The sequence below is a fragment of the Hyaena hyaena genome, unplaced genomic scaffold, assembly GCF_003009895.1.
Source record: "Hyaena hyaena isolate Hyena2069 unplaced genomic scaffold, ASM300989v1 scaffold_519, whole genome shotgun sequence".
Classification (NCBI taxonomy): Eukaryota; Metazoa; Chordata; class Mammalia; order Carnivora; family Hyaenidae; genus Hyaena; species Hyaena hyaena.
The window spans coordinates 1,070,679-1,096,976 of NW_024081154.1; the positions used below are offsets into that span (position 1 = coordinate 1,070,679).

The following is a 26,298-nucleotide window of genomic DNA, read 5'->3' on the forward strand; positions in this document are numbered from 1 at the left end:
TGGAGTTGCCCTAGCCGGCAGCCCATAGAAAAAGCGAGCTGGAGGGAGAGGACACTGCACCTCCGGCAGCTCAGGTTGCAACTAACTAGGCTTCCGGCGCACGCGCGGCGGGGCAACTTCCGGCCTCCAGCTCACCCCTCAGGCCCTGACCTGGACAGGGTCTTCCTCCCGGGGCAGCCCAGTTCCTCCTCCGGCCCCGCCCCCAGGCCTAGTCCTCCTCTCCACCCTTAGGCCCCGCCTACCACTCCTCCCCACCACGTAGGCCCCGCCCCCTGGCCACTCATTCCCTTCTTCCCCTCCCCCCGTTCCATTTAATTGTTGGATTGTCAGCGCTGCACTCCCCCTTGCGGCCTGCAGGGGGCAGAGTTCGAGCTTGGATTTTTCCGCCGGGCGTCCCCGGGGAGGCAGTCGCGGAGTGGGGGAGGGGAGGGCGGGGCGCGAGGACGCGGTTCGGTCGGCAGCTGCGCTACTTTTGGTCCCGGCTCGGCGGGGAGGCCGCGGCTGCCGCATCAGAGCTGACGTGGGGGCGACGTGGGGCCGCCGCCGGCGCCGGCGCCGGGTTGCTGGGCGGCGGCGCCGCTCCTGAGCGGCGGTCGGGCTCGCCGTCTCCACCTCCTCCCGTCCGTAATCAGTGACGAGGTCCGCTACGTAAATCTCATCGCGGCGGGTAAGTGGCGCGCCGGCCCGGACCCAGAGACCTCGGAGCCGGCGACGCGGCGCAGGAGGCGGAGGCAGGAGGCGGAGCGGAGCCGGGTCGGCGGGTCGGGGGCGTCGGGGGTCGCGGGGCAGCCGGACCGCCGGAGCCGGCGGGGCAGCAGGGAGGGCGGGGGCAGCCCGGCCGCGGGCGCCGGCCCCGGAGCCTCCCGGCGGCGCGGCGGCCGCTCAGTGTCCCGCTCCGCTCGCGGACTGCCTTCGGGTTTATTCGCAGCGCTCTCCGGGCGGGCGGCGGGCTCGTCTGCTCGCTCAGCCCCCCTTGACTCCTTTTGAACTTGAACTTGGTACGAGTTGGACCAGTCTTTCGGAAAAAGCCTTATTGCCCTGATGAGTGTGGTCCTCCCTCTTTGAGAAGAAAAAGGAAGCGAGAAGTAAGGACGTTGGTTTTATTAACCACAGCCGACGATTCGTGGCACCTTTTTGTCAGTTTTATGTACTCGGGTTAGATATAAATCAGCGTTAACCCGTTTCTTCTCCGAAACATCCGTCGGGGACAGCAGTGTTGAGTCACTGGAGTCCTCACACACGATAGGTCTGATGAAATAGCGCGAAGACCTTTATAATAGCCGAGAAGGAACAAATAATTGACAGCTGACAGAAATTGCAGTTTTTGTTCGATACTTTGGATGTTTGCCTTTCTAGAACCACCCAGCAGGGTTTCCAGAACTTGCGGAGTAGGGAATAGACACATTTTCCAACTTACTGCGTAGTACACGTAAGCTAGATCCCTAACTTTGAAATCGCTGAGACGTTTCCTGCCCTGCGCTCAGCAGAGCAGCTGTCAGTTTACGATCAAATTTTCAGCAGTTTTGACTTACAGGGTCAGCCTGAAGGTGACTAAAACTGAGAGAGCCTGTTTTAACAGTACCTTTTACCCACGTAACTTCTTAAAATGTCTTCCTTTTCAGGCTTAGTTTGGCGGGCTGATGAGAGTGCAGCCGCCAGCTTCCCTTTAAATAAACACAAACCTAGGGGTCCGGTATGAAAATTGTATTAGATTACATTAATAATCCATGTTCTCTGTTTTTTTTTTGGGGGGGGGGTTTGTTTGTTTGCTTTTCCCCTTCGGGTACCGCATTTTTCTCCTGGTCTTGATCCTATTTTTGGTTAACAAGCTGTTCTCCCTTCATAGTTTTTAAATCTTTGAACTTTTTTCTCCCGAGGAAGGCAAATTGCAAATAGTATGTTTTGACCTATAAAAGCTAAGTATTTTTTTAAAAAATGGTATTTAAAGTATTTAAAGAACTGCTTTGTGATCCAGATACAACTTTTAAAAAGATATTTAAATGGAAATGGGCTTGATCCTGAATGAGTGAACACGTCAAGCATTGTCATGTTAAATGTCGATAATCACACAAACATTTTTGGTACGAAATCTGTAACTAGATCAGTGTAAGCAGATGGTTTCCCAGTGACTTGCTGGTCAACCTGGAATCATTTTGGTGAGTGTGATGTTGTAATTACCCTGATGTTTGTGTACATATCTTGTAAGAGTATATGAATAAATTTTTATTGAATGTATAAACACAGAAGAGCTCTTCAGTGTTTGTTTTTGCATTGTTCTGGAAGGTTAATAAAATTTGCTTCTACTGATGAATTTAACAAACTCCAGACTCTATGGACTACTTTAGTTTCCTACTGAGGCAAGTCATTACTTGGTCAGAATATGAAATCTTGTTTAGAATTCTGGCCATTTCATGAAAAGTAGGTTATTAACATACATAAGGAATCCTGACTGAAACTTGACTGGTATATACATATATTTCTGATCTGTTTTCCCCAACTTGATATTCTCTCCAAGTTAATAACGGGCCAGAAAATTGAGTCAGGTTTATTGTTGAAGTAGTAGTCCATTGGAAAGCACTCAAATGTCCTGTTCCATATAGATAAATTTTTAAGTAAAACTGAAGAATACTAACACTAGACAGCTAAACTTTTGATATTTTGACATGCAATTAACATTGGTCGTTAAGGAAATAAGCCTGGACTATCTTTGAATTCTGTTAAGTATTTTCTGTTGAACTAATGGATTTGATATATATATGTATTAAAAAGTCAACTTCGAGAAGAATTGTACATTGAATTCAGTTTTAGTATTGTCAATACAGATGGATTATACAAATAAAGATTTCAGGGAAAGTGTTTCTCATCCATTACCCATAGGTACAAAGAAACATTTTAAGTCATTTTGTTAATTTCCTTTTAGAGACTATGCAAGATATTGTAAGATATTTAAAATACTTTCTATTCTCAGAACTGTACAATAAAGAGTGCGCTGTTCTTAAGAGTAAATCCTTTCACTCACAGGTTTTCTTTTTCTGATGCTTTAAGATATCCAGTAGAGAATAAGGGAGAATGAAGTGGAAAACTGAAGGATAACACTAGTAGGATTTTATCTTGGTATTACTCAGGAAGACCACTTGAATCTTACTGGTGTAATTCAGTTATAGCAAAGTTTAAAAAGTAAAATATTGATCTGGCACATCTTTTGATTGACCTTTCCAGGAGTGATAGAGGAAATTGTCAGCAAGGGGAATGTAAAACAGTTTTGAGGAAAAGCATAATCTAGGAAGTTATGTGGCAATTTGCTTCAAGTCGTTTGGAATAACTCTCACTGGTAAGGGCAGATACTTGACTCCAAGAAACCTCACTAGCAGCTCTTTTGTGAGGCTCTTTTGATAGTACAGGTCTCTCAAAAGTGTGAAGCATCTTCATGCATATTTTCTGAACAGTGATACAAGTGGACAATTAAATGTCGAAATCATGTGAAATTTTTTCTTTAAATATTTTTTTAATGTTTCTTTCTTTCTTTTTTTGAGACAGAGAGACAGAGCACAAACAGGGGAGGGCCAGAGAGTGAAGGAGACACAGAATCCTGAGTAGGCTCCAGGCTCTGAGCTGTCAGCACAGAGCCCAACACGGGCCTTGAACTCACGAACCGCTAGATAATGGCCTGAGTCAGAGTCAGATACTTAAATGACTGAGCCACCCGAGTGCCCCCAAAATCATGTGAAATTCTAACAATGGAGCCCGCGTGTGTGTGATTCTGATATTTTACATTGAGAATTTCACAAAATAAACTCCATTTTTTCAGTTATCTTATTGAACCTTTTTTTTTTTTTAACACAGCAGACTTAAAATTAGACAATCCAAACTCAATGTCAAATGTCATACAGTTTTGCTCATAATATCAAACACCGTCAGTTCTTTTCATTGAGAGCAAAAAAGTGATTTTGTTTTTGCTTACAAATATTTTAAACTGGAATTTGTGTCCTACCCTTGATATGATAAAGGCTTCTAGCTCAAGTACTGGAGAAGCTGTATCGTGCATAAACACCAATACACTGTTGTGAGCAGTTGGGGTGCTTTTGCTCTTCTTTATACTGATGGAGAAGTTAAATTTAACACATTTAAGTATGTTTCAGCACTTTGAAAGGTAGCAGTTTTGTTCACATACACAAAATAGGACCAATCTAGTTAAGTATAATAACATTGAAATTCATTTCTCTAAGTTTTAACTAGTTCCAAGTGTCTTATCTACTCTTTTCCAGATTTACTAGTCACAGGAATTGTACTTCATGTAGATAAGTGTTTTGAAATGTACTTAAAGTGCAGTAATATGATATTGAACAAGAAAGCCCTGCAGTGATTCTAGTCAAGCAAATAACTCCCACAGAAGAATTTTATTTCCTTCCCTGAAGTGGTGGTGGTGGAGAGGGTGGTATTTGGAGAGCTGGAAGTAGGCGATAATTATTTGAATTTTATTTTTCATTTCCTCCCTAGCAGTTGATTTTGCTGTTCAATGACTGTCAAATAGCCAATGGCAGGTGCCAGGCAGGGAGTAAACTGAGAACGTTATACTGATATAGTTAATCTTTTGGTGATTTTATAAAGAGTTAAGATTTCTTAAACAATAGCTATCTGAAGCAGTTAAAGTGGAGTGAACTTGAATCTGTATTAAAAAGCCACCTGATGTTCTGTATGATTCATGTTTAATATATTAAAGACATATTTACAAGTGTTTCTTATTTCTAAGTACTCTATTTACAAGTGTTTCAATTATTTCTAAGTACTGTTCCTGGCTACTTCTGTTTTTACACAAAAGTGTAAAGAATGTTATTGGAAAGTTATTTTAACTTTGTGTCACAATGATTACAAAACTTTAGAAGTGGTATCTGGCCTGTTGCTGCTATCCTGCTTTGTTTCCTGGACTCTCACCTAAAATGCTTCATAAGTCTAGGCTCATCCCTGTCAACTTCAGGTATTTGGCTTTTGGAATTAGTTCTCTCTTCTAGCCAGCCCTGCTTTTCCCTAGCTTTTTTTTTTTTTTTTTTTTTTTTAATGCTTTTATTTATTTCTGACACACACACACACACACACTCTCTCTCTCTCTCTCTCTCTCTCTATGAGCAGGGGAGGGTCAGAGAGAGAGGGAGACACAGAATCTGAAACAGGCTCCAAGCTCTGAGCCAGCTGTCAGCACAGAGCCTGACGCGGGGCTCAAACCCATGAACTGTGAGATCATGACCTGAGCTGAAGTCGGATGCTTAACTGACTGAGCCACCCAGGCGCCCCTTCCCTAGCTTTTTAATTGACATGATTGAAAAGAACCAGCTTTATATGCACTTCGTATATATCTTTCATATCTTTCAAACCTTACTGTTGCTATTTAAATCATGATTAACCTGTGAAGATCTCCCACTTTCCCAAGGAACTAACACCTTGCTTCATCCCAGAACCAGAGAAACATTATATTTTTCTGTGGTCTCTCTCTCTCTGTTTCCATAAGAGGTATACTGCCTTTTATTCCATGTTCTTTTCTTTTTATTTTGACACTAGTCCAAAAGCAGGATTTTTTCTAACCTGCCTTTATTGTCTTTCCAAAGCATTCAACTTAGTTTTCATAGCAGCAGCTCTCTTTTTTACATCTTTTAAATCAATTTAATAGTTTAATCTCACATGATGTTTAACAGAATTCCAAAATTACAACAAAAAGTATGGCTAGCATAATCAAGTTTGGTGATAAGTATGACTAACCCCACAGCTATTAGGAACAGAAGTGCTTTGGAACACTAGAGAATAACTTGTGGACATTATACTGTAGATTGTATAGAAGAAATGGAGAACATTGGCTAATACAGAGGGTTGGTTGGGGAGGAGGAAGTTGGTTAGGTAAGCTTTTATATTCTAGTAAAGTTGCCCAAGAAGTTTGATTCTTACATAAACCTGATTTTTCCAGAAAGTTAAATTAAGATTAATGCAATTAACCACAGCACTGTAGATATTCAGATTTTGTAAGTGTAAATATAATGCTGTTTTTCTTTAATCAGCATATTTTAATTCCCTGTTATAGAGAGTTCTATAAGGGATACTTGATAGCAATGAAATTAATTGAATCTGCATGCCAGAAAATGAATAGAACAACAAACTGGTGAAGAGTAAGGTGAATGCCAAATGTTATTTTGGTATTCAAACCTAATATATGATAGGAAGTTTCTACCAGTATGATAAATGGCTTTTCTCCAGATACAGCACAGAAATTCACATATAGGCAAAGAGTTTTGAACTGATTTTTCTCCCTTGGCGTAAGCTCTTATTTGCCTATAAAAAACTAATCAGATATGCCTTTCTACTCTAAAAGAGAAAGTTTCCTCAGTAGATAGGACCTTAAAATTATTTCTGTAGAAAATTGGTAGTATACAGGACATTTTATCAGTATCCTTTGTGATTTTAGATGTAAGGAGATAAGCTTAAAAATTATAACCTCAGACTGTAGCATGAAATATGATGAATTCAAGGGGTATGTTTTAGGCTAAGTAGAATATTTATCATATTAAGCTTAGTATGAGAACACATTAGGATATTTGCGCTCATAACCATTCAGGTGTTTGTGTACGTGGGGCAGGGGATGCTAAGTCAATCCTTGTCTACCCAAGGATAGCATGTTCTAGGATGTTAAAACCAGATTTTGGAGGAGATCAATAGTATACAGCTAAGTTTTTCAAAGTATGTATAGTTTATGCTTTAGTAAAATGGGATCACCTACTTTACAAATCCGCACAAGGTAAATTTGGACTTGGAAAATTGATGTCGTGGAAAGGTTTGGTATACCTTAAAATCTGAATGTTTTTATAGCAAACTTTATTAAGCCTCTACCAAGTACCTCAAACTATAATGCCAGAACTTTGGCTATATATATATTTTTTTTCAATTTCATTTTTAATGTGTATTTTTAAAAATATTTTTATTTATTTCTAGGAGAGAGAGAGAGAGAGACAGCATGAGCAGGGGAGGGTCTGAGAGAGAGGGAGATACAGACTCTGAAATAGGCTCCAGGCTCTGAGCTGGCAGTCAGCACAGAGCCCGACGCAGGGCTTGAACCCACGAACTGCAAGATCATGACCCAAGCGAAAGTCGGACGCTTAACCGACTAAGCCACACAGGCGCCCCTTTTAATGTGCATTTTTGAGAGAGAGAGAGAGAGAAAGAGTGTGAGCAGGGGAGGGGCAGAGAGAGAGAGAGAGCCTTTGAAAAAGGCTCTAGGCTCTGAGCTGTGAGGACACAGCCCACTACAGGGCTCAAACTCACGAGCCATGAGATCATGACCTGATCAAGTCAGATGCTTAACCAACTGAGCCACCCAAGTGCCCTGAACTTTGGCTATTTATTAAGGCAGGGGGTGTATTAGAGAATTTTGAATAAGAAAATAAATAGCATGTTTCAATTTGCATTTTGAATAGAGTATTGTGGTCTAGTGGAGTGGATTAAGAAGGGCTGAGGAAGAGGTTTAGTGAAATTATTATAGGGAGAGACTAATTGCTTTATAGGGAGGCAGTTATTGCTTTAATTGTCAAATAATCAGTTTCAGAACTAAAGCAGTGGCAGTGAGGACAGAGAGAATAGAGCAGAGTCAAGATACAAGAGACACACTTATTGAAGCCAAGTAAGGTCATGGTCCTTGCTTATATTCCAAGCACAGTTAGACATTTTGTGTTTATTATTTACATTTTCTCCTCACAACAAACTCTCCATTTGACAGGAAAGAATGCTTAGAGAAATTTCTAATTGTCTGAGCTCATACAGGTAATAAGAGATAAAACTCAGGTTATTTGTTAATAGTGTGTTTTTATACCAAACACTTGCTACTAGATAGACCATGTTGGAGGACTCCCAGATGGTGTGGCTGGGGTGGTTGAGGCAGTGTTGATGTCAGTCACTGAGATCAGAGTACAGCATGAGGGGAGATTTAAACATCTGGGGCTTGAGGATCTGTGAACAAACCATTAAGAGATATCTAATAGAAGGATACATACATGTTGGAGCTCAGGAGAGGGAAGTGTAGGCTGGAGATGAGATCTGATATCGATCAAGTAAGGATGAAGTAGCCTAGGGAGTGTTTCCCATTTTTATGATGGGAAGCCTGGAAATACCAACTTTTACAGAGGGGGCACAGAAAACTGAGGACAAATGACTGGGTACTTTGGAAGAAAAGCATGAACACAGTGTCCTAAAGAGTTACAGGGAGACAAAATTTGGGAGTAGGAAATGGTGTAGGGATATAAAGAAGATAGGGACTAGATTGCATCCTTTTAGATTTGGCAAGCAGGCAGTCAGTCTGTGAGGACTTCTTAGAATAGTTGTGATGAAATCATTGTTTGATAAGCCTGCGTCAGAATCTGTTTTATCTGTTGGTCATTATTTTGGTACGAACTAGTTATTTTCTCTTGACATCTTGTGGCTGTGGTGGCTGAAGCTCGTACTTTTCAATGATGATTGCCCTGGGAAGAGCAAGTGGGCGGCTCTTCTGGACTTCAGTGAATACCTTTTGCTGCTTTTTGAATTCTAAACCATAAGAATGTATTACTAAGTCAAAAACTAAACAAAGAAAATAGCATTTCCAAGAGAAATGTAGAAATTCATTTACTTCTCTCTTTTAATGTGGTACCATGATCATTATTATTCAAATAACGTCTTTAGTATTTTTTGTTTCAGTGTCTGTCTCCCTCCTTAAAATGTAATTTCCTGGGGAGTGAGGGACATTTTATCATCTATATCTTACAGTGCCTAGCACAAAGGCCTGGCATATCATGGGTGCCAATCACCGTTTAATAAATAAATGGTCCCTGCCTTTAAGTTACATAATTTTTATGAAAGGTAAGATTTCCCCATGTAAAACGACAGTAGACTATAACAGAATAAGGTTTAATCCAAAGGACAGCACCATCCTTGCTTTTTGTTCATGTTGTAAGTGGCCCGGTTCAAATGTCTACCATCTCTTGTCCCTACGCTGGGAGATGGGGGACAGATGGTAGCCATAACCATTGTCCTAGTGTCCTTAAGCCAACCTGCTGAGTCAGTTTTAAAAGGACACCGTTTTAGAGGGGGCCACTTAGGGAGGGAACACTGAAAGCAGTATTTCTGTAGCTAATTACCACTGTTGCTTGTGAAGATGCCTAGAAGATACTTAGGGCTGTGGACATTTGTCTTTTCCACCTCTGAAATAAGTGCTCCCAGTTCCTTTGTCTTTTCCTTTGCCAGTTTTACTTCATTTGGCTTGTCAAATGTAGATTTTTAAAACATAGCAGTAAAAAAATGGGTTTTAATTGGTAGTGTCTAAAATAGCTTTTTAAATGGATTGAAGGTTACTGGAGGAAATTTTAAAGGAACTGTTAATATTTTACTTGGAGTTAAAATTCTTTGACAAAAGCCAGTTTTGAGGGGCACCTGGGTGGCTCAGTTGGTTGTGTCTGACTCTTGATTTCCACTCAGGTCATAATCTCATGGTACATGAACCCTCATTGGGCTCTGTGCTGACAGCATAGAGCCTGCTTGGGACTCTCTCTCTGCCGCTACCCTGCTCATGTGCACACACATGCGCTCTCTGTCTCTCTCTATCTCAAAATAAATAAACTTTTAAAAAGCCAGTTTTAAGTTTAAGGTAAATAAAAAATGGTTAACAAATTGTTGCAGTGGAATGAAATTTAAGTAAATGATAAATTCACTCCATTTATTAAGTGATTATTATTTTAAAATATAGTTGATTCCATGAACTATATGTAGTGTGTATTAAACGATTCAGACAATACTACTTTCTCTTTAGTAGGAAATAACCTGATAAACAGCACATGATTTATGTTTTAAATTTTTTACTAGAAGAAGATTGCATAGAAGTGAGATTGGAAAAAAAAGTTGTTTTCAGCTTTCTATTCTCTTTTTTCAGTTCTATAGAAATTAGAGTATTCTCAGGTATTCTGGTATCATTTTGAGAGACTTTTTTAAAAAATAAAATATTGTGATCTACCAATTCAACATTATAATTTTACTGCAGGATAAATAAAGAAGAAAACGGGGAAGGAGCAAGTGCATTGATTACAAATGTCTTAATAATGAGCAAATGTGGCAGGAAAAAATATATTAAGACAAATCTAAGGTAGGTGGATATATGTTTTTCTGTTCTTTTGAAACTTCTGCTTAGAGAAGTAAAAGTTAAAGTAATGGATAAGTGAATAATGTATATATGTTAGCATAAATGTATACATATGTGTATATGATACTAATAGAGAATGATAGTTTGTACCCTAAGTGGACAGCCATTTAATTAAGGCATTCATCTTCTACTCTGTACTGTGCTAGGCAATGTGGGGAGCAGTGGACATATACATTCAGCTTCTTTTACATGCTGGCCTTTTCAGTTAGAAAGGAGATCATATATAAGGATGTGAGCAGAGTTTTAGTCTTCTTCCTTGCCTTTAAGCTATGCTTATACCTAACGTTGTAAAACAAAACAATGTCTCTACCAATTTTTTACAGGAATTTTTCGGGTTTTCTTTTGGCTGCCTTCTGGTTCATTTATTGGATGTAGCTTTAAAAACAAAATAAATTTTCTATGACATTTTGTGTAAAACTCTTCATAAATAAAGAATAGAAAGAACTAATAATTTTTCCTATTGCAGCTGGATTCTATTTTTAAAATTTTACAAGAGCAAATATAGTTGCTCTAAGTATAGTTTGTCTTTGCAAATGGGAATCAACTAAAGATTTTAGAAGTTTGTTAATAGAACATTTTAATATATTTAGGTAACTGCCTTTGTCTCATTTTTCATAGATATACTTGACCTGTATTTCCCTTTCTCTTCTTTGTTTTCTATCTTTTAAAAACACTTTCATAGGTACCATGATAACATCCCTTTAAAATGTTTGTCCTTTTTCTTCTCATTTTTCTTTCTACTAAATATTTTATATGTTCTTGATACAAAGGGATGCCCAAATAATTGGTCATTAATTGCCTTGGTATTTCTATAATTGTAAATATAATTTTTATGAATATATTCCTTCATATTCATTTCTTGAAGTTATATAATAGGATGTCTACCTATTATGTTATACTATACAAAAAGTACTGTACTGCTCTACTTCAGAAGTTATTGCAGTGTGATACAGGTCTATTAAAGTTCTAGAAAATAACAGAGTAAGCAAACAAACACAGTTCTAACCCTATGAAAGTAGTTCAACCTAGAAGTCTTTGAAAATGGTGCTAATGGATGGATCTTATTATTTTAAAATACATATATTATTTTAAAATATATTAATATTATATTAAACCAAATCCTAATATATTCAGAACATATTGGGATAACATTTATTTTTCTATCAAAGAAGAAAATGGTTTGCTAAATAATATAAAGATTTCAGAATAAACTTAACTTTCATTAAAAAAAGAATATTGTTACTGCTATTAATCATTTATAAGTTTAAATATGTCCATTTTAGTAATCCCTATCTGTTTTTTAGAATTGTGGGACCAAATACTTGCCAGTATTTTGCTTGCTATTAGTTTATAGTTCTTAATGGACTTTTGTTTGTTTGTTTTAGTTTCTTTTTTTTTTTAATAGTTTATTGTCAAGTTGATTTCCATATAACACCCAGTGCTCATCCCCACAAGTGCCCTCCTCCAAGCCCATCACCCCCCTTCCCTTCCCCCCCACCCCCATCAGCCCTCAGTTTGTCCTCAGCATTCAAGAGTCTCTCATGGTTTGCCTCCTTCCCTCTCCCCCACTATTTTTCCCCTTCTTCTCCCCCACGGCCCTCCATTAAGTTCCTCCTAATCCTCCTATACTTGCAAACATATGGTATATGTCCTTTGTTTTCGTTTCTTATTGTTTTATCTTCTGTGTCTTATTTTAAAATATTGTATAATTTATAATTACTAATTGGTCTTTCCCTCTAATAAGAATTATTATTTAAGATTAAAATATTGCTTAATTTATAGATTATTAACTTCAGTAAACTATGTTTAATATTTGATAGAAAGTGACATTTGGGGGAAAATATCCTACGATATCTCTCTTCAATTTTAACTATGAAATACATAGTGAACAATGAAGGATTATAATGGATTTTTAAAATTTTTGTTCAATTTTTTAATGTTTTTATTTATTTTTGAGAGAGAGAGAGAGAGCATGAGTGGGGGAGGAGCACAGAGAGAGGGAAGCACAGAATCTGAAGCTGGCTTCAGGCTCTGAACTGTCAGCATAGAGCCCTATGCAGGCCTCGAACCCATGAACCGTGAGATCATGACCTGAGCCAAAGTAAGACCCTTAACTGACTGAGCCACCCAGGTGCCCCTGTACTGGGTTTTTCTCTTACACATTATAAATGAACTATGTCTGGACTAGTGAGGCTCATTTACAGGTGTTAGGGTTTTATGTCATCATTTACACTGAGTTCTGATACTGTTTAAAAATGCCTAGTATATTGCTTGACCCGTGTTGAACATTTAATTCTTAGTTGACTCTTCTACCCTGAGTCCTGGGGTTGGTGTTTAGTGGGTTTAAGAGAAGAGTTGTACTAGAGAACAGTTGGATATTGATCAGTAGTATAAACTTGCTTGAAAATGATAGAGTATGTATTTTAAATGGATTGTGCTGGCTTTACTCTTGTGTAGATGACTTTTACCTTCAAATAAATAGATTTTATTTTATTTATTATTTTTTAAAATTACTTTTTTTTAAAAGTAATCTCTGCACCCAATGTGAGCATCAAACTCATGACCCTGAGATCAAGAGTTACATGCTTTATTGACTGAGCCAGCCAGGTCCCCCTCAAATAAATTGATTTTAGTATCAAACTTCTACTGAATGATCTGTACTGAGCACTATATGAGGCACTCCCAAAGAATACAAATGGTATATAATTAAAGTCCCTATATCCCAGTGTGAAGACAGTGCATATCTGGATGAAGATTATAGCAACAGTTGCCGCATATTCAGAAGCACATCTTCATTATTATAAAATGTTGTCTAAACTGGACTATCCAGGACACTGGCTGTGGAAGGAACCCTGGAGTCATAGTCATAAGACCTTGTTCACTCTCGGTCATGCTATCTATTATGTGCCCTGCAGAAAGTCACTTGATCTCTCTAAAGCTTATTTTTATCATTTTAGTGACATCTGACAGTTGCATAGTCTTCCCAAATAGTTGATTAGTTGGTTTATTTAACAATTATGGTAGATTTTGTAGTAGGCACTAGAAATACATTGAAGTATAAAATGTAATCCCTGTCCCTGTGCTTCTTCCACTAGTGTTAGTACTTTGTGAACAAGTGTATTACATGCTAGACAAGTACTATAATGGAAGTTTTGCATAAAATGCTTTCTAAACTCAGAAAAGAATAATTCTGCCCAAGGCTATTAGAATAGGCCTTTGAAAGATGGTGTCCTTCAGCCAGGCCTTGAGAAATTAGTAGAAATTTGCCTGTTGGACAAAGAAGGGGGGTGAAGGGCATTTCAGAAAGAAGGAAGAACAGATATCAAAGATTAGAACTGGGGGAATAGGATGTTTAATTGAAAGAAATGGCATATGAAGAAGCTGGAGTGAAGAATGTGGGAAAAAATGGAGTGACTGGAAATGAGGCCATAAAAGTAAAATGGAGTCACATTGTGAAAGAGATTGAATGGCAGTTTGGTTTGGTTTGCTAATTGAAAATATGGAATTTGGAAAAAGACCTTAGTTCAGAACCTGGCTATGCCACCCAATACTTTGATGGTAAGATCAGATTCTTATCCTCTTTATATCTGCTTTTTATCTCTAAAAGAAAAACTAACTATGCTGGTCTTATAAAGTTGTTAAGGATTAAAAGTAGTGGGATTTAACAACATGTTAGGCACCAACCAACAGTTGTGGTTATGATTATCATAAGAACTTTGAATTTTATCCTACAGCCAATAGGGAGCTACTGAAGACTTTTAAGCAGAGAAGTATTTTAAGCAAAAGTGTATGCTTGAGAAAGGGAGCTGTTAGCAGGGATTGGAGTAGGGAGATTGAGCGGTGGTAGAGGTGACTAACTTGTTCATTAGTAGGTAGACTCATCACACTTGGTAATGACGCTGTAGGAAATGAAAGGGAGAGAGTCTCAGAGATGACACCCAGGTTTTCACTTGAGCAACAGGATGGATGGTGGGGCCCCATTCTCTGAGGTAAGAAACTCAGAAAAGGAACATATTTGTGGAGGAAGAAGAGGAAATTAGTTTTGGATCCAGTGAGTTTGAGGTGCCTGTAGGGCATCTATTTGAAGATGTTAGGCATTTGAATATATGATTTTGGAATTCAAGAGAGACCTCTGGTCTAGAGATCTAGATTTAAGAGTGATAAGCTTGAAGCTTGGTGTTTGAATCTAGAGAAATGGATGACAATACCCAGAGGGAGATTTGAGAGTAAGGTGAGAAAGCTAAGCAAACCCCTGAAGACATGCAGTGTGAAGGTTAACATTGAGTAAGGGAAGGAATTAATTAGCAAAAGAGCTTGTGGAATTATCAGAGAATTGGATGAGAGCAGAAAATGCAGTATGATGACTTCAAGATAGAGTTTAAGAAGGAAGATATCAACAGTTTGGAATACTTGCTAGAGTATCAAACCACATAGGACTTAAAATGAACATTAAACTTAGTGACAGAGAGTGGTTACCTTTACTAGAGAAGCTTAGTAAAGCAGAAACCAGTTTAAGGTTGTGTAGGAATAGGTGGGAGGTAAAGAAATGGAGATAGTGTTGGGGAGCCTGGGTAGCTCCATCAAACATTCAACTCTTGGTTTTGGCTCAGGCCATGATCTCACAGTTCTATGTGTTACAGCCTCAGGGCCAGGCTCTGTGCTGACAGTGTGGAGCCTGCTTGGGATTTACTCTCTCTCCCTCTCTCTCTGCCCCTTCCCTGCTCATGCTGTCTCTGTCTCTTTCAAAAATAAACTAAAAAAAAAAAGAAAGAAATGGAGATAGTGTTGGTAATTCTTTAATGTAGTTTAGCAGTGAGAGGAAAAAGAGACGTTCAAGGGAATAGTTAGAAAAGAACTTCTGGTTTAGTGGAGAGGTGTGTGTGTGTGTGTGTGTGTGTGTGTGTGTGTGTGTGTGTTTGAGATTGACGAGATCTGAACATGTTTAAATCTTGAAAGGAGGAAACCATTGAAGAGAGGAGAGGATAATTGATACTATAGTGCCTAGACATCCAAAGGACAGATGAAAGAATTTAAGAGTGGGAAGGTAGGAGGCAAGGTAAAATGGTGGGTGTACATATAAGTAGTTTTTGATACGGTACTAGGAAATTGAGGTAGTACTCATCTGAAACAGGAGTTTAACACTGAGTGTAGGAACTCAGGGACTTGAGAAGAAGGAGGAAAATTTGAAAGAGATATGTACAGAATGGGAAAGTAAATTCACTAGTAAGATTGCTGCCCCTTTGAGGTTGAAAACCATGAATTCAATAGCCTTAATAGTATTGTTTTATAATTTTATTCAGTACTGTTTGTCAGCCTTGGAGAAGGCATAGAGGAGATTGAATTGGTTTTATCTGAAGTTGGTATTTACTAAGCAGATATAACAAAAAGAAAAGGGACAAGCGAATTTAGAGTATTGGGAGACAGAATTGAAATGAGAAACCATGGATTCTAAGCTAAGTAGGATGGGATATGAAGAAAGGGCGAGGCTGATGGAAAGGGAGAAAGTGGTCTGGAGATCTCAGTGTGGTGGAACAGATGGTGTGATGAGAGTAATCAAGGGTGGGTGTAACCTGGGAGGGTAGGATGTTGTAGTTAGAGTGGGATGTCAGAATTATTTCACAGGTGGAATAGTTTGGGACATGGACTAGGTCCACTGTAAGAGCAGCTAAGTAGATGGCTGAAGTGGAGTAGAGAAAATCTTGGACTGAAGCATCAGGGTGAGGCAGGGGTCCTTCCTTTGAGTGTTGAACATAGAATAGTGGAGAGGAAAGCTTTTAAGTCAAGTGCCAAAGTCTTCAGTTTACATCCTTGATGTGAGAAGATGATTATCACAGGGATGAACATAGGATGGTACACCTAATAATCTTGGGCCTCGATAGAACAGGGGTTTCTACAAAGCGGAGGAATAGCTGAGAAATAGCGTGGAACAAAGAGGATACCAGATCAACATCCTGATCCTCGTTAGATGTGGGAAGACACGCCGGTCCCTCTTGAGAGGGCTGTAAGGGGTGTTGGGAGTTCCAGACAGCACATTGCAAGGGCTTGGAAGGAGAATAGGAGTAAGCAACTGAATTATGGGGGGAAAGGAAGCTCTCGTTTGGAGAGGTACAGTGGAGCTTACATCTTTGATGATGACTAGGGAAATAGGAATGTGAGGTATTAATGGATGTGATTCTGGCATGGATGACGGGGCATCATGGTTTGGTCATGACTTACATGGAAGCCAAGTGTGATGTGTCATCTTTAGATTGGACGGGAGCAGTTGTGAGGAGCAACGGCTTAGCAGTGTGGTCCAGTGTTGGCACAGGAGGTTACAGTGGATGACGCCAAATGTGGTGGGGAGGATAAACACGGATGGCTGCTGGCCTTCCGTTTCTGCCTTTCTTTACTAGGAGGCTCAGGGCATCAGGGCATCCCGATTTGGCTGATATTTAGCTCTGTGGGTTTTTGTAGCTGATCTGGTACTGACTCACATGTAGACACACACTTGTAACCTGTAGCTTTGGCGTTTGAATGCTCTTGACTAAATGAAGGATTATTAGGGAAGGGATGGGTATGTGAAAACTCCAGACCGAGGTGTGTCGTAGGAGGGAAGTGTGCACAATACACACTCAGGAGTCATCTGCATATAGGACTGAAGAAGCATAGTATGTAGATTGAAAAAAGGAAAATGGCGAAGGATTGAACTGTGGGAAATACCTAGAAGGAAAAGGGACCAAATAAGGTGATTGAGATAATGTATATAAAAACACTTTCATGTGTAAAACATTTTGAAATGTTTAATAACGTATGAAGTCTTTTATTATATCTCAAAAAATGAGTCCTAGTTTCAGGTGACCTTTTAAGCATTAGAGGCTTTTTTTTTCTTAAATGTTTATTTTTTGAAAGTGACAGAGAGAGAGAGAGAGAGAGAGAGCATGTGAGCAGGCAGAGAGAAATAGAGAGAATCCCAAGCAAGCTCTGTGGGGTCAGGACAGAATCCAACACGGAGCTCAGTCTTAGGAACCATTAGATCATGACCTGAGCCGAAATCAAGAGACAGATGCTTAACCAACTGAGCCACCCAGGCGCCCCCATTAGAGCTTTTGTGATTAGTCTTCCCGCATTCTATTATGTGTATCCCTCTTTCCTTAAAGTAGACTGAGCATATTAACGTTTAGTTGATGACTCAGGATAGTTATGATAAATATTATTGAATCTTCTACATTTTTCAATTTCTTAAATGTAAAAAACTTGGCAACTTTACCCTGTATGGACCCAAATTGCCACACACTTGGAATTCTAGATCTGCTTATTATAATTCTGTATCATTCCCCCTCTATCCCTGCCATTGTCCGTTGTCACTTCTTTTATCTAGTATATTTAGAAACTAGATGATTGAGAATTATTTTGAAATAAAAATTAATGAGCTTAAAGTATGAACCCCTGAGAGGTTCTCTTTGTTTGAAAAGTTTAGTGTATAGACTTCAGGCCATTTGTTTTACTGATTAACAGGTAACTTTGACTTATTGTTCACTTGTTGACTGAATTCTATGTAGATATCAAACAGTTGAAATGGTATACAATATAGATGGACAAAATACACGCTGAAGGACCTAGAGTAGAGGAGGCACATGAGTGAGGGGGACATTTTTTTTCCTCTCTAGAACATTAAAAGCTGTTCTGGTTCCATCCAATGTTTTCTAGCCCTACTTCTGCCAGTCCTCCTTTGCCTCTTCCTCACTGAATCTTAGTAGGTTCCCTTAGCAGCCGTATTCTCTACCACAGCCAGCTGTTGTGTTTTCTAACCATCTCCGTACTTTCCTTCCTCCCATAGTTCTCCTTCCTCTTCTATCTGATGAAATTCTTCTTTCTTATTGTTCAATATACAACTCATATGGCCCCATCCTCAGGCAGATGTAATCCTTACTTCCTATATTTCCCAAAGCATTTTATGCATAACATCCTTCACACAATTTAAGAAGTTACTTTGGGGCACTTGGGTGGCTGTCGGTTAAGTGCCTGACTTTGGCTCAGGTCATGATCTTGTGGTTTATGAATTTGAGCCACACGTCAGGCTCTGTGCTGGAGCCTGGAGCCTGCTTCAGATTCTTTGTCTCCCTCTCTCTCTGCTCCTTCCCTCCCCTCCTCCTCCCTCTCTCTCTCTTTATCTCTCAAAAATATTAAAACATTTAAGAAAAAAAGTTACTTTACCTGTGTTCCCCACTTGTGGGTCTACCTGATAGAATTGACCAATAAGCTAAATTTTTCCTAAATTTTAATATACGTCAGAATCTCTTAGATATAAAAAAAAATTAGATGCCCCAGAAAGTTTGATTCAGTAGATTTGGGATTGAGCTTGGAAATCTGCTTCTCACCCCCCACCCCAAAACAAGTACATTGGTTACTTCTTTGATAAGGGTTGTCCAGGAACCCACTGATGAATGAATTCCTTCAGGGCAAGGGCTGTGATCTACCCACTTTTGTATTTTCAGGGCCTGTCATGTAGATAGTGCTAACTGAATGTTTCTAACATGAATAGTTTACTGGGGAAGGCTTTCCAGCCTATAGGGTTTGAGTAGAGACTCAAGTTCTTGGCGGAGCCTTAGAGCATAAAAAAGTGTAAGAAATAGCATAAGACAACATTTCTCAGGTTGTTTTCAAAACACCACTTCTGGGACATGCCAGGTGGAAAAAGTCTTTGGTGGTCAGATACTTTTGGAAAATGCTGCCTATTGCACCCTTCACCTTCTGAAAGCACACTAGCATATTTAGGCTTCTGAGAAGTTCAGCAAAGAAAACCTTTTAACCCTGGATTTTTACAACTTTTTCACTAAGTGTTCTATTACCCTCTCTCTCTCTCTCTTTTAAGTTTATTCATTTATTTTGAGAGTGAGAGCACACAAGAGCAAGATGGGGGAGGGGCAGAGAGAGAATCCCAAGCTGGCTCCATGCTGTCAACACAGAGCCCAACATGGGGCACACGGGCTCATTCTCATGACCACGAGATCACGACCTGAGTTGATATCAAGAGTTGGGTGCTTAACTGATTGAACCACCTAGGCATCCCATCCCTTACCCTCTTTTAAAGATAATACCTTTTCATAGCCTGCGGAATTAATGTTCTGAGGTATTCTCTTTGGGGACTGTTCACATAAGTAAAGCCGTAGGAATTGTCAGTTTATACAGGGTGATGATCTATACTTACCTACGCTATCCTGGAAAATAATAAGAAGAGAGATCAGGGGAGTTGAGGAATGTTGAGGGAAAGACCTTTTATCATAGTAGACAATACATTTTTATCTTTTATAATTGCTCTAAATTGTCATGATCAGTTATAAGTGCTGAAATGCTTTTCAGTAGTGAGGAGTAACTCATAGACAGGTTTGAGAATGGAAGGCTTGGATTCAAGTAATGATAATTGAAATATAAAAGAAGATACTAAGTGCAAGACATAGATGAAAGATATGTAGGATTTGTAACTAAATCTGGAAGAAAGGTCTGGACATTTTAATTCAAAGTTCTAAGTGGCTTGCATACTTTTGGGCTATGTATTTAGGCTACTAAAGTGAGGAAAACACATTGTATCATTGACAGTTGAAAAGATGTGTAACAGTAAGCAGCATAGTTCTGTAAGTTTGTGAAATTTGATTTTGTTTAATTCTGTTGTATTTTGTATTTTCTTCTGGCAGGATAAAATATAGAAATACAGAAACCATTAACTTATACTGAAATCAGAGGTAAAATTATGTCAAAGGTTTTTCCTGAAAAAAATTAGATTCTCCTCTTTAAGGAACTGGGGAGCTGCGGAACGTGTAGTCAACCCTGTGTGATTCAGTTTGAGAGGCTTGTGTATCAGAAACTGATTAGTGCTGGCAAAGCTAGACACATCTTATATTATAATGCATTTAATTTAGACAGTGGGGAAATTCTTTGATAGATCAAGCAGGTATTTAAGCCTTGAGAGTCCTAGAATATTTATACTTGCTGTAAAATAGAAAACCTACTTTTTTCACTCATTTATGTTAGAGGGCTTAATGAGACATTCTTATAAGGTTAAAATTTTTTTTAATAAATGAATTCCCATTTTGCAGTGCTCTTTTGGTAATGTTTATATCTGGTGACCAGAGTTTGGAGAGTTAAGACTCTGACACTGAACCTATTTCTTGAAAAATAAGATAGAACAGTTGAATGACAGAAATGAATATCAGAAAGTGAGGTAAAAGCAGAGAAATCTTTCAGAAAGGGCCTTAATACGTCTTCCTTTTTATTGTCTTTTCAGACAAATGACCATGGAAACAGTTGAATCTCAGCAGGATGGAGGTGTAGCAGATTCTGTGGCAGAGAGTGAATCTGCTGATATGCAGATCCAGACCGGCCAAAACTCAATCCCTGCTTTAGCTCAGGTAAATTTAATGTAGGCAGTAGGAAGGCATTGAGGAAAGTGAAACAGTATGGGAATAAGAAGTATGTGCAGATTGTGTTTTCTTGAAGTTGACCTTAAGTTTCCCCTGTTCCCTGGTTATCAGCCATTCTTACTGATTTGATTTCAAAGAGAAGATACGTTATTTTAATTACTTTTGCCTTGTAACAGACACTTTGCGATGCTCCCTCCACCACCGCCATTATGCACAAGGAAAAACAAAAACCTGTTCACAATATGTAATCCTCAAATTACTGTTTGAGAAGGTTGGTAATTCCAAGTTGGTATAGTCTTAAATTCTTAGGTAGAAACACAGCAGAAGTCTTACCATTTGCCCAGTATATATCTGGTTTGATTTTTAATTTCTTTTTAGTTAGGTCTTTGAATTGGTTTCATTTAGAGCCTACCAGTATGAGTTAGTGCCTGGTTCTCAGCTCCTAAAATTTATTTCTGAGATATGTATAAAAATATGTAGTAAAAACAAACACATTTGTTTGTTTGGCTTATCAAGTATTTATTGAGTACCTTCAGTGGCTAGGTATTATGCTAGGTGCATAGACGTATAGTTTCGGGGCTTAAATATCTCATGGTTTAGTGGAGAAGACAGGTATTTGAATGATAATTCTAATAGTGTAAGAAGTGCCATAAAACATTATGTACAAAATGACTAAGGCTGACAGGAGGGAGCAGCTGCTGGCTGGGAGTACTTTGCCGAGGATTTTACTTTTGAGCTAGATGTAATGGGTTTGATGTAGGAGTTTGCCATGTGGACAAGAATAGGGTAGCATATTCTAGGCCAGGGAAGAGTGTGTGCAGAGGCACAAAGTCAGAGAGTACATGGTGTCAAGGAACTATAGCGTAGCATCAAGGCTGGGATTTTGAACTGGTAAAGGTATGTAGAGGTCATGTACATTTGAGAGTGTAGCGTATCCGGGATTCTAAATATACTTGAAATGTTTTCCATATTCACTGTGGTTAGAACACTAGTAGCTGTGTGGATTGTGTGGAGGTTGGATTGGAAGTCAACCAACTGGTAGAGACACCATTTATGTGGAGTCATGGTAGTATGGGATATGGTGCAGTGGTGAGATTTTCATAGGATCTTGAAGGGAGATTAGAAAGGACCAGATGGCTGACTGGAGGTCCAGGTAGACCACCAGGTACTTCCTGGGTTGTCTTAGGCCAGACTGGTTCCTGTGAGGTTTCTTCTTTCCTAAGACGGGGCCCCAAGCACCCAGCCTACTTTCCTTCCTCCTTCAAACTCCTAACACCCACTCACTCCCTGGGGGTTTTCTCACAAGTGTTCTGTGGAATTGCGTCTCCCTGGCAACACCCCATCTATGTTACCCTGGCACCAGCAAGCAGACCTTTTGCTATTTAACAGGAGGCGGGAACAGCCTTTTTGTTATTAACAAAATATATGTTCATTGTGGAGAAGTAACAAAATATATATTATAATAAAGAAGAAAATAAAAACTGTCCATAATCTTAACATCCAGAAATTTAATCATTGTTAATATTTTGGTATATATCTTTTAGTCTTATGATCTTTGTGAATAGAATATGGTACACATGTGTTTTTTCATAAATTTGTGATCCTCTAGAGCTTTTATCACTATGATTCCTGATTTGTAATCTGTAATTAATTAATTAATTAGTCTGTAATTAATCTGTAATGAGAACAGGGGTTTGAGAAAATTAGAGCAGGGGTATGGGAAGGCTGAGTGTTTTGAGGAAAGAAAGAGAGAGACACACTTGTGAGAAGGCTGAATCAGATCTAGGAAAAGCTTGTGGTTTACATTTATAATGCTTACTTTTTTAACAGTCTCAACTAATCAAATGTTGATATTTATTAAATCTGGATAGCAAGTTCATAGACTTGCTGTAGTATTTTATTTTCTACATATCTTAAAAGATTGGATCAAAAAATAAACTATGATTTTTATCTTACACATATTAAGCATGTTGAGATTAAGAAGTAATCTTTGTGCTTGCTGATTCATTGATTATTTGGTTAACTAAGAGTTATTTTCTATGCCATGCATGGATCATGATTTTTCGAAGAATTAGGACACAGTTCTTAGTAGTCAAAATTTTTGAAATTACCAATTTACATTCTTGTGATGCCTGAAGCTGTTCATTTATGAGTATTCGTTATTATTATGCAGTATTATATAAATATTAGGAAATCAGGTTGAACTCTTTATTAAACCTATAATGCATGCTAAAGTGACTGACTCTTCTGAATAATTCCTGATGTCAATGTATACTTGCCACTTGTTTCATTTTTTTCAGACTAGAGGACTGTTTTGCATAGAGAGGAATCTGTTAACATTTAATTTCCTTTTTACATGGTCAAATTATCATTAACTAGTGTAGGAACAAAGGTGTGACCAAAAGATTCAATCAGTTTGATTGCATCTGGTCATTTGATAGTAGTAGTTTTGAGTACCCTGGCCTTTCCAAAGCTTCTGCTAATCAAGGGTGCTCCAAAACTGTCCCATTCATGAAGATCTGACAACTTGAGCTTGCTCTTTGCCCTCAGGCCTCAGTGTGTACCAAGAGAAGCTAGAGTTTTAAGTTTCCAGTTTTTCTGTTTTATAACTTCCCAGATATAAGTGGAGTCTTTCCCTTCTGTATGTCTTCAAAAGTATATAGAAGTCATAGTGGTAATAATGTCAGAAAGTGAGAAAGCAGGAGTTTCCATAAACAGACCCTGGGGTGACAAACACTTGAGGTTAAATTGTGAGTTGGCTTCCTTCTTGCCTGAATTATTTTTCATGTTGATTTATTTTTAATTGAAGCTGCTTTCTTCTTTGTTAAGTGTGTGTGTTGCCGCGTAAGACTATGTTTCATTCCCTTCTCCCCTTGGAAAAACTCTTGGTAATAAATTGGAGAGTTTATTTTACTTTACTTTCTTATTTTTAAAGTTTTTATTTATTTGTTTTGAGAGAGAGAGTATACACATGTACAGGGGAGGGGCAAAGGAAGAGAGGATCCTAAGCAGGCTCTGCTTTGACAGCTCAGAGCCCTACTCAGCTTGAACTCACAATCATGACCTGAGCCAGTGTCAGACGCCTAACCCATCTGGGCCACGCAGGCACCCCTGGAGAGTTTATTTTAAATAATCAAGCTAGGAGGAAACCCTGTCCAAAAGCCAAAAAGGTGAAAAGCAAAATTACTATAGATAGATAGATATAATTCTATATACAAGTAGTTTTTAAATAGTCACACGTCCTCTGGAAATAATATAATCTTTAAATGGATGATGAGAAGTTAAAATTTATTTTATAATGTAAGATTTCAAATATATACAAGAGAATAATGCTACTATGTATATAAATTCATATATATATAAACTTACTAAGATTTTATAGTCTCCTCTGTCTTTTTTTTCTTTCTGTATTTTAAGTATTTTAAGCAGCTCTGCAGATTTCAGACATCATGTCATTTTACTCCTACTTCTGAGTATACGACTTGTAAAAGATTATAGACTTTTTAAAATGTAACAAATGTCACAGTCATACCTAATGAAATCAAGCATAATTCCGTGACATAACATGCACTTCTTATTCACATTTTCCCATTTAACTCTCAAATGTGTAATCTACTCTGAAAGCAAGAGTGAGTACACCGTGAACTTTTTGTAAATCTCCTGGGGATTGTTAATGCCACCATGAAGATGTGGGTAGGTGAGGTAATAATCCATGTGGAGCCATTAGAAAGGACGTGTTTTAAAATTTTTTTTTATGTTTTATTTATTTCTGGGAGAGAGAGAGAGAGAGAGAGAGAGACAGTATGAGCAGGGTAGGGTCAGAGAGACAGGGAGATACAGAATCGGAAATGGGCACCAGGCTCTGAGCTAGCCGTCAGCACGGAGCCCGATGTGGGGCTCAAACCCACAAACCGTGAGATCATGCATGACCTGAGCCGAAGTCGGACGCTCAACTGACTGAGCCACCCAGGCGTCCCAGAAAGGACGTGTTTTTAAACTAGCTTTCTGGAGCCTCATTCCTTAGAGCAGCTGATGAAGTCTGTGGGCCTGAGTTTGGCACCTCTACTCTGAAAGCTAAATAACTCTTCTTTATAAATGACCAGTTCTCAAGCTTTCAGCAAAGATGAAGGAGCAGAATCACAGGAGTCATGGAGCTCAAAGCTCTGGAGATCATCAGGGTCATCATCGTGCCTCAAGAGAATTTGCTCTAATATAAAATTTAGCCTTTCCATTGGACCAGTGTATTTTCGGAAACAAGGGAGCAGAGAAAACCACTATGAATGTTGCTCAAGGAGTATATGCTCTGCTGATCTCCTTTCTTATTCTGTCTGTTCTAAATGCAAACAGTATGTAGTGAAGCGCCTCAGAATAAAGCAGTCCCAGAGGCGCCTGGGTGGCTCAGTCAGTTAAGCAGTTAAGTGTCCACTTTGGTTCAGGTCTTGATCTTGCAGTTCATGAGTGCTGAGCTCGGAGTGAGGAGCCTGTTTCAGATTCTGTGTCTCCCTCTTTCTCTGCCCTTCTTGCTTGTGCTCTGTCTGTCTGTCTCTCAAAAATAGATAAACATTAAAAAAAAAGTTAAAAAAAAAAAAAGAATAAAGCAGGCCTGGCATGCAGGGAGGGGTTGAAGCAGAAATGATTTGACAAAGGATACATTTTAATGTATGAGTTTCATGTTTTCTGTTTCAATCTGGTGGACAATTAGGATGATATTTCTCATTGCTTTGTCTAGGTGTGCCAAAAATCCACCTCTTGTTCCTAAGTAGGCTATCAGAAAAGAAAACAAAACAAAAAGTTTGAGCTTAGTGTTCAGTTGAATCTTGGTTTTCCAACTTCAACTTGCTAATTCCCTTACTTTCAGGAAGACCTGAAAGAGAAAAATATTCCTCTCGAGATTTTGAGGTAAAAATTTTCATTTCAGTATTGATATTTCTATTGCTCCTTATTTTTATGTATTCTTTCTCCTGGCTCTTTTTCATTGCCTTAATTCAGTTGTTTATGTAATGTTTTATTCACATGGAATGATCTCTAAAAATGAACAAAAGTTGGAAGAAAAAGTAAAACTGATTTTTTTTCTTCAGTAAATGTGAAATCTACATTATATGATGTTCTTTAGTCAACTAATTCAAGAAAATATAGTTTTGAAATGTAACTCATTCCTGAAGGTAATTCAAGGTTTAAGGGACATAAGTAAGGGTAATTTGTGAACTGCTAAGTTTTGTTCAGTTTGAACGAGAATGTTATATTTCTACATCTGTACTCATATTTTGTAATTTTGTATATAGTAGCTAGTACATTTCTTTAAAGGTTAGTTTTTAGTTATGGGATGCACTCTACATTTTCATCTTAGTGATAAAAGTTTGAATAAAATTTGATGTTTCAAAGGTAATTTAAGTAGGTTTAAAACAGTCAAATTTCAGAAAAAGATTTGGTTTTTATACTTATTATAATCAAAAAGAAATGCATGCAAATTAGTTTTAGTGCTGGAGAGATTGTTAAAGATTTTCTGTCATTTGTAATGATTTTCTATGAGGTTATCCGAACGTCCTAGAAACCTTTTGTTTCAAACATTTTGTTTGATGTTCCAAGTTCTCAGTTTTAGTAAAACATGTGGTTTGTCCCTAGCAGTAATGGGAAAATAACTGAGTATAAATATAGTTATTCTTTTCACCCTTTTCTATGTGCTTGTTTTCTAGTAAAAGA

The 26,298-nt window shown here is 38.5% G+C and overlaps 1 protein-coding gene across 15 annotated transcripts in view; it reads left to right on the plus strand.

Moving 5' to 3' along the window:
• Positions 1 to 466: 466 nt before the first annotated feature.
• CREM (cAMP responsive element modulator) overlaps positions 467 to 26,298 on the plus strand; it is a 71,502-nt gene continuing 45,670 nt past the window's right edge. For 5 of the 15 annotated variants that reach the window (XM_039255325.1, XM_039255350.1, XM_039255333.1 and 2 more), the window contains exons 1-3: positions 468 to 667; positions 10,043 to 10,144; positions 20,463 to 20,586. In XM_039255325.1, the coding sequence (XP_039111256.1) occupies positions 10,101 to 10,144; positions 20,463 to 20,586 (168 nt within the window). In that variant the 5' untranslated portion in view covers positions 468 to 667; positions 10,043 to 10,100. Of the gene's footprint in view, positions 668 to 880; positions 1,086 to 3,314; positions 3,332 to 10,042; positions 10,145 to 20,462; positions 20,587 to 26,298 lie in introns of those variants that run through there. The other 10 variants (XM_039255322.1, XM_039255330.1, XM_039255332.1 and 7 more) reach the window with 6 other exon arrangements.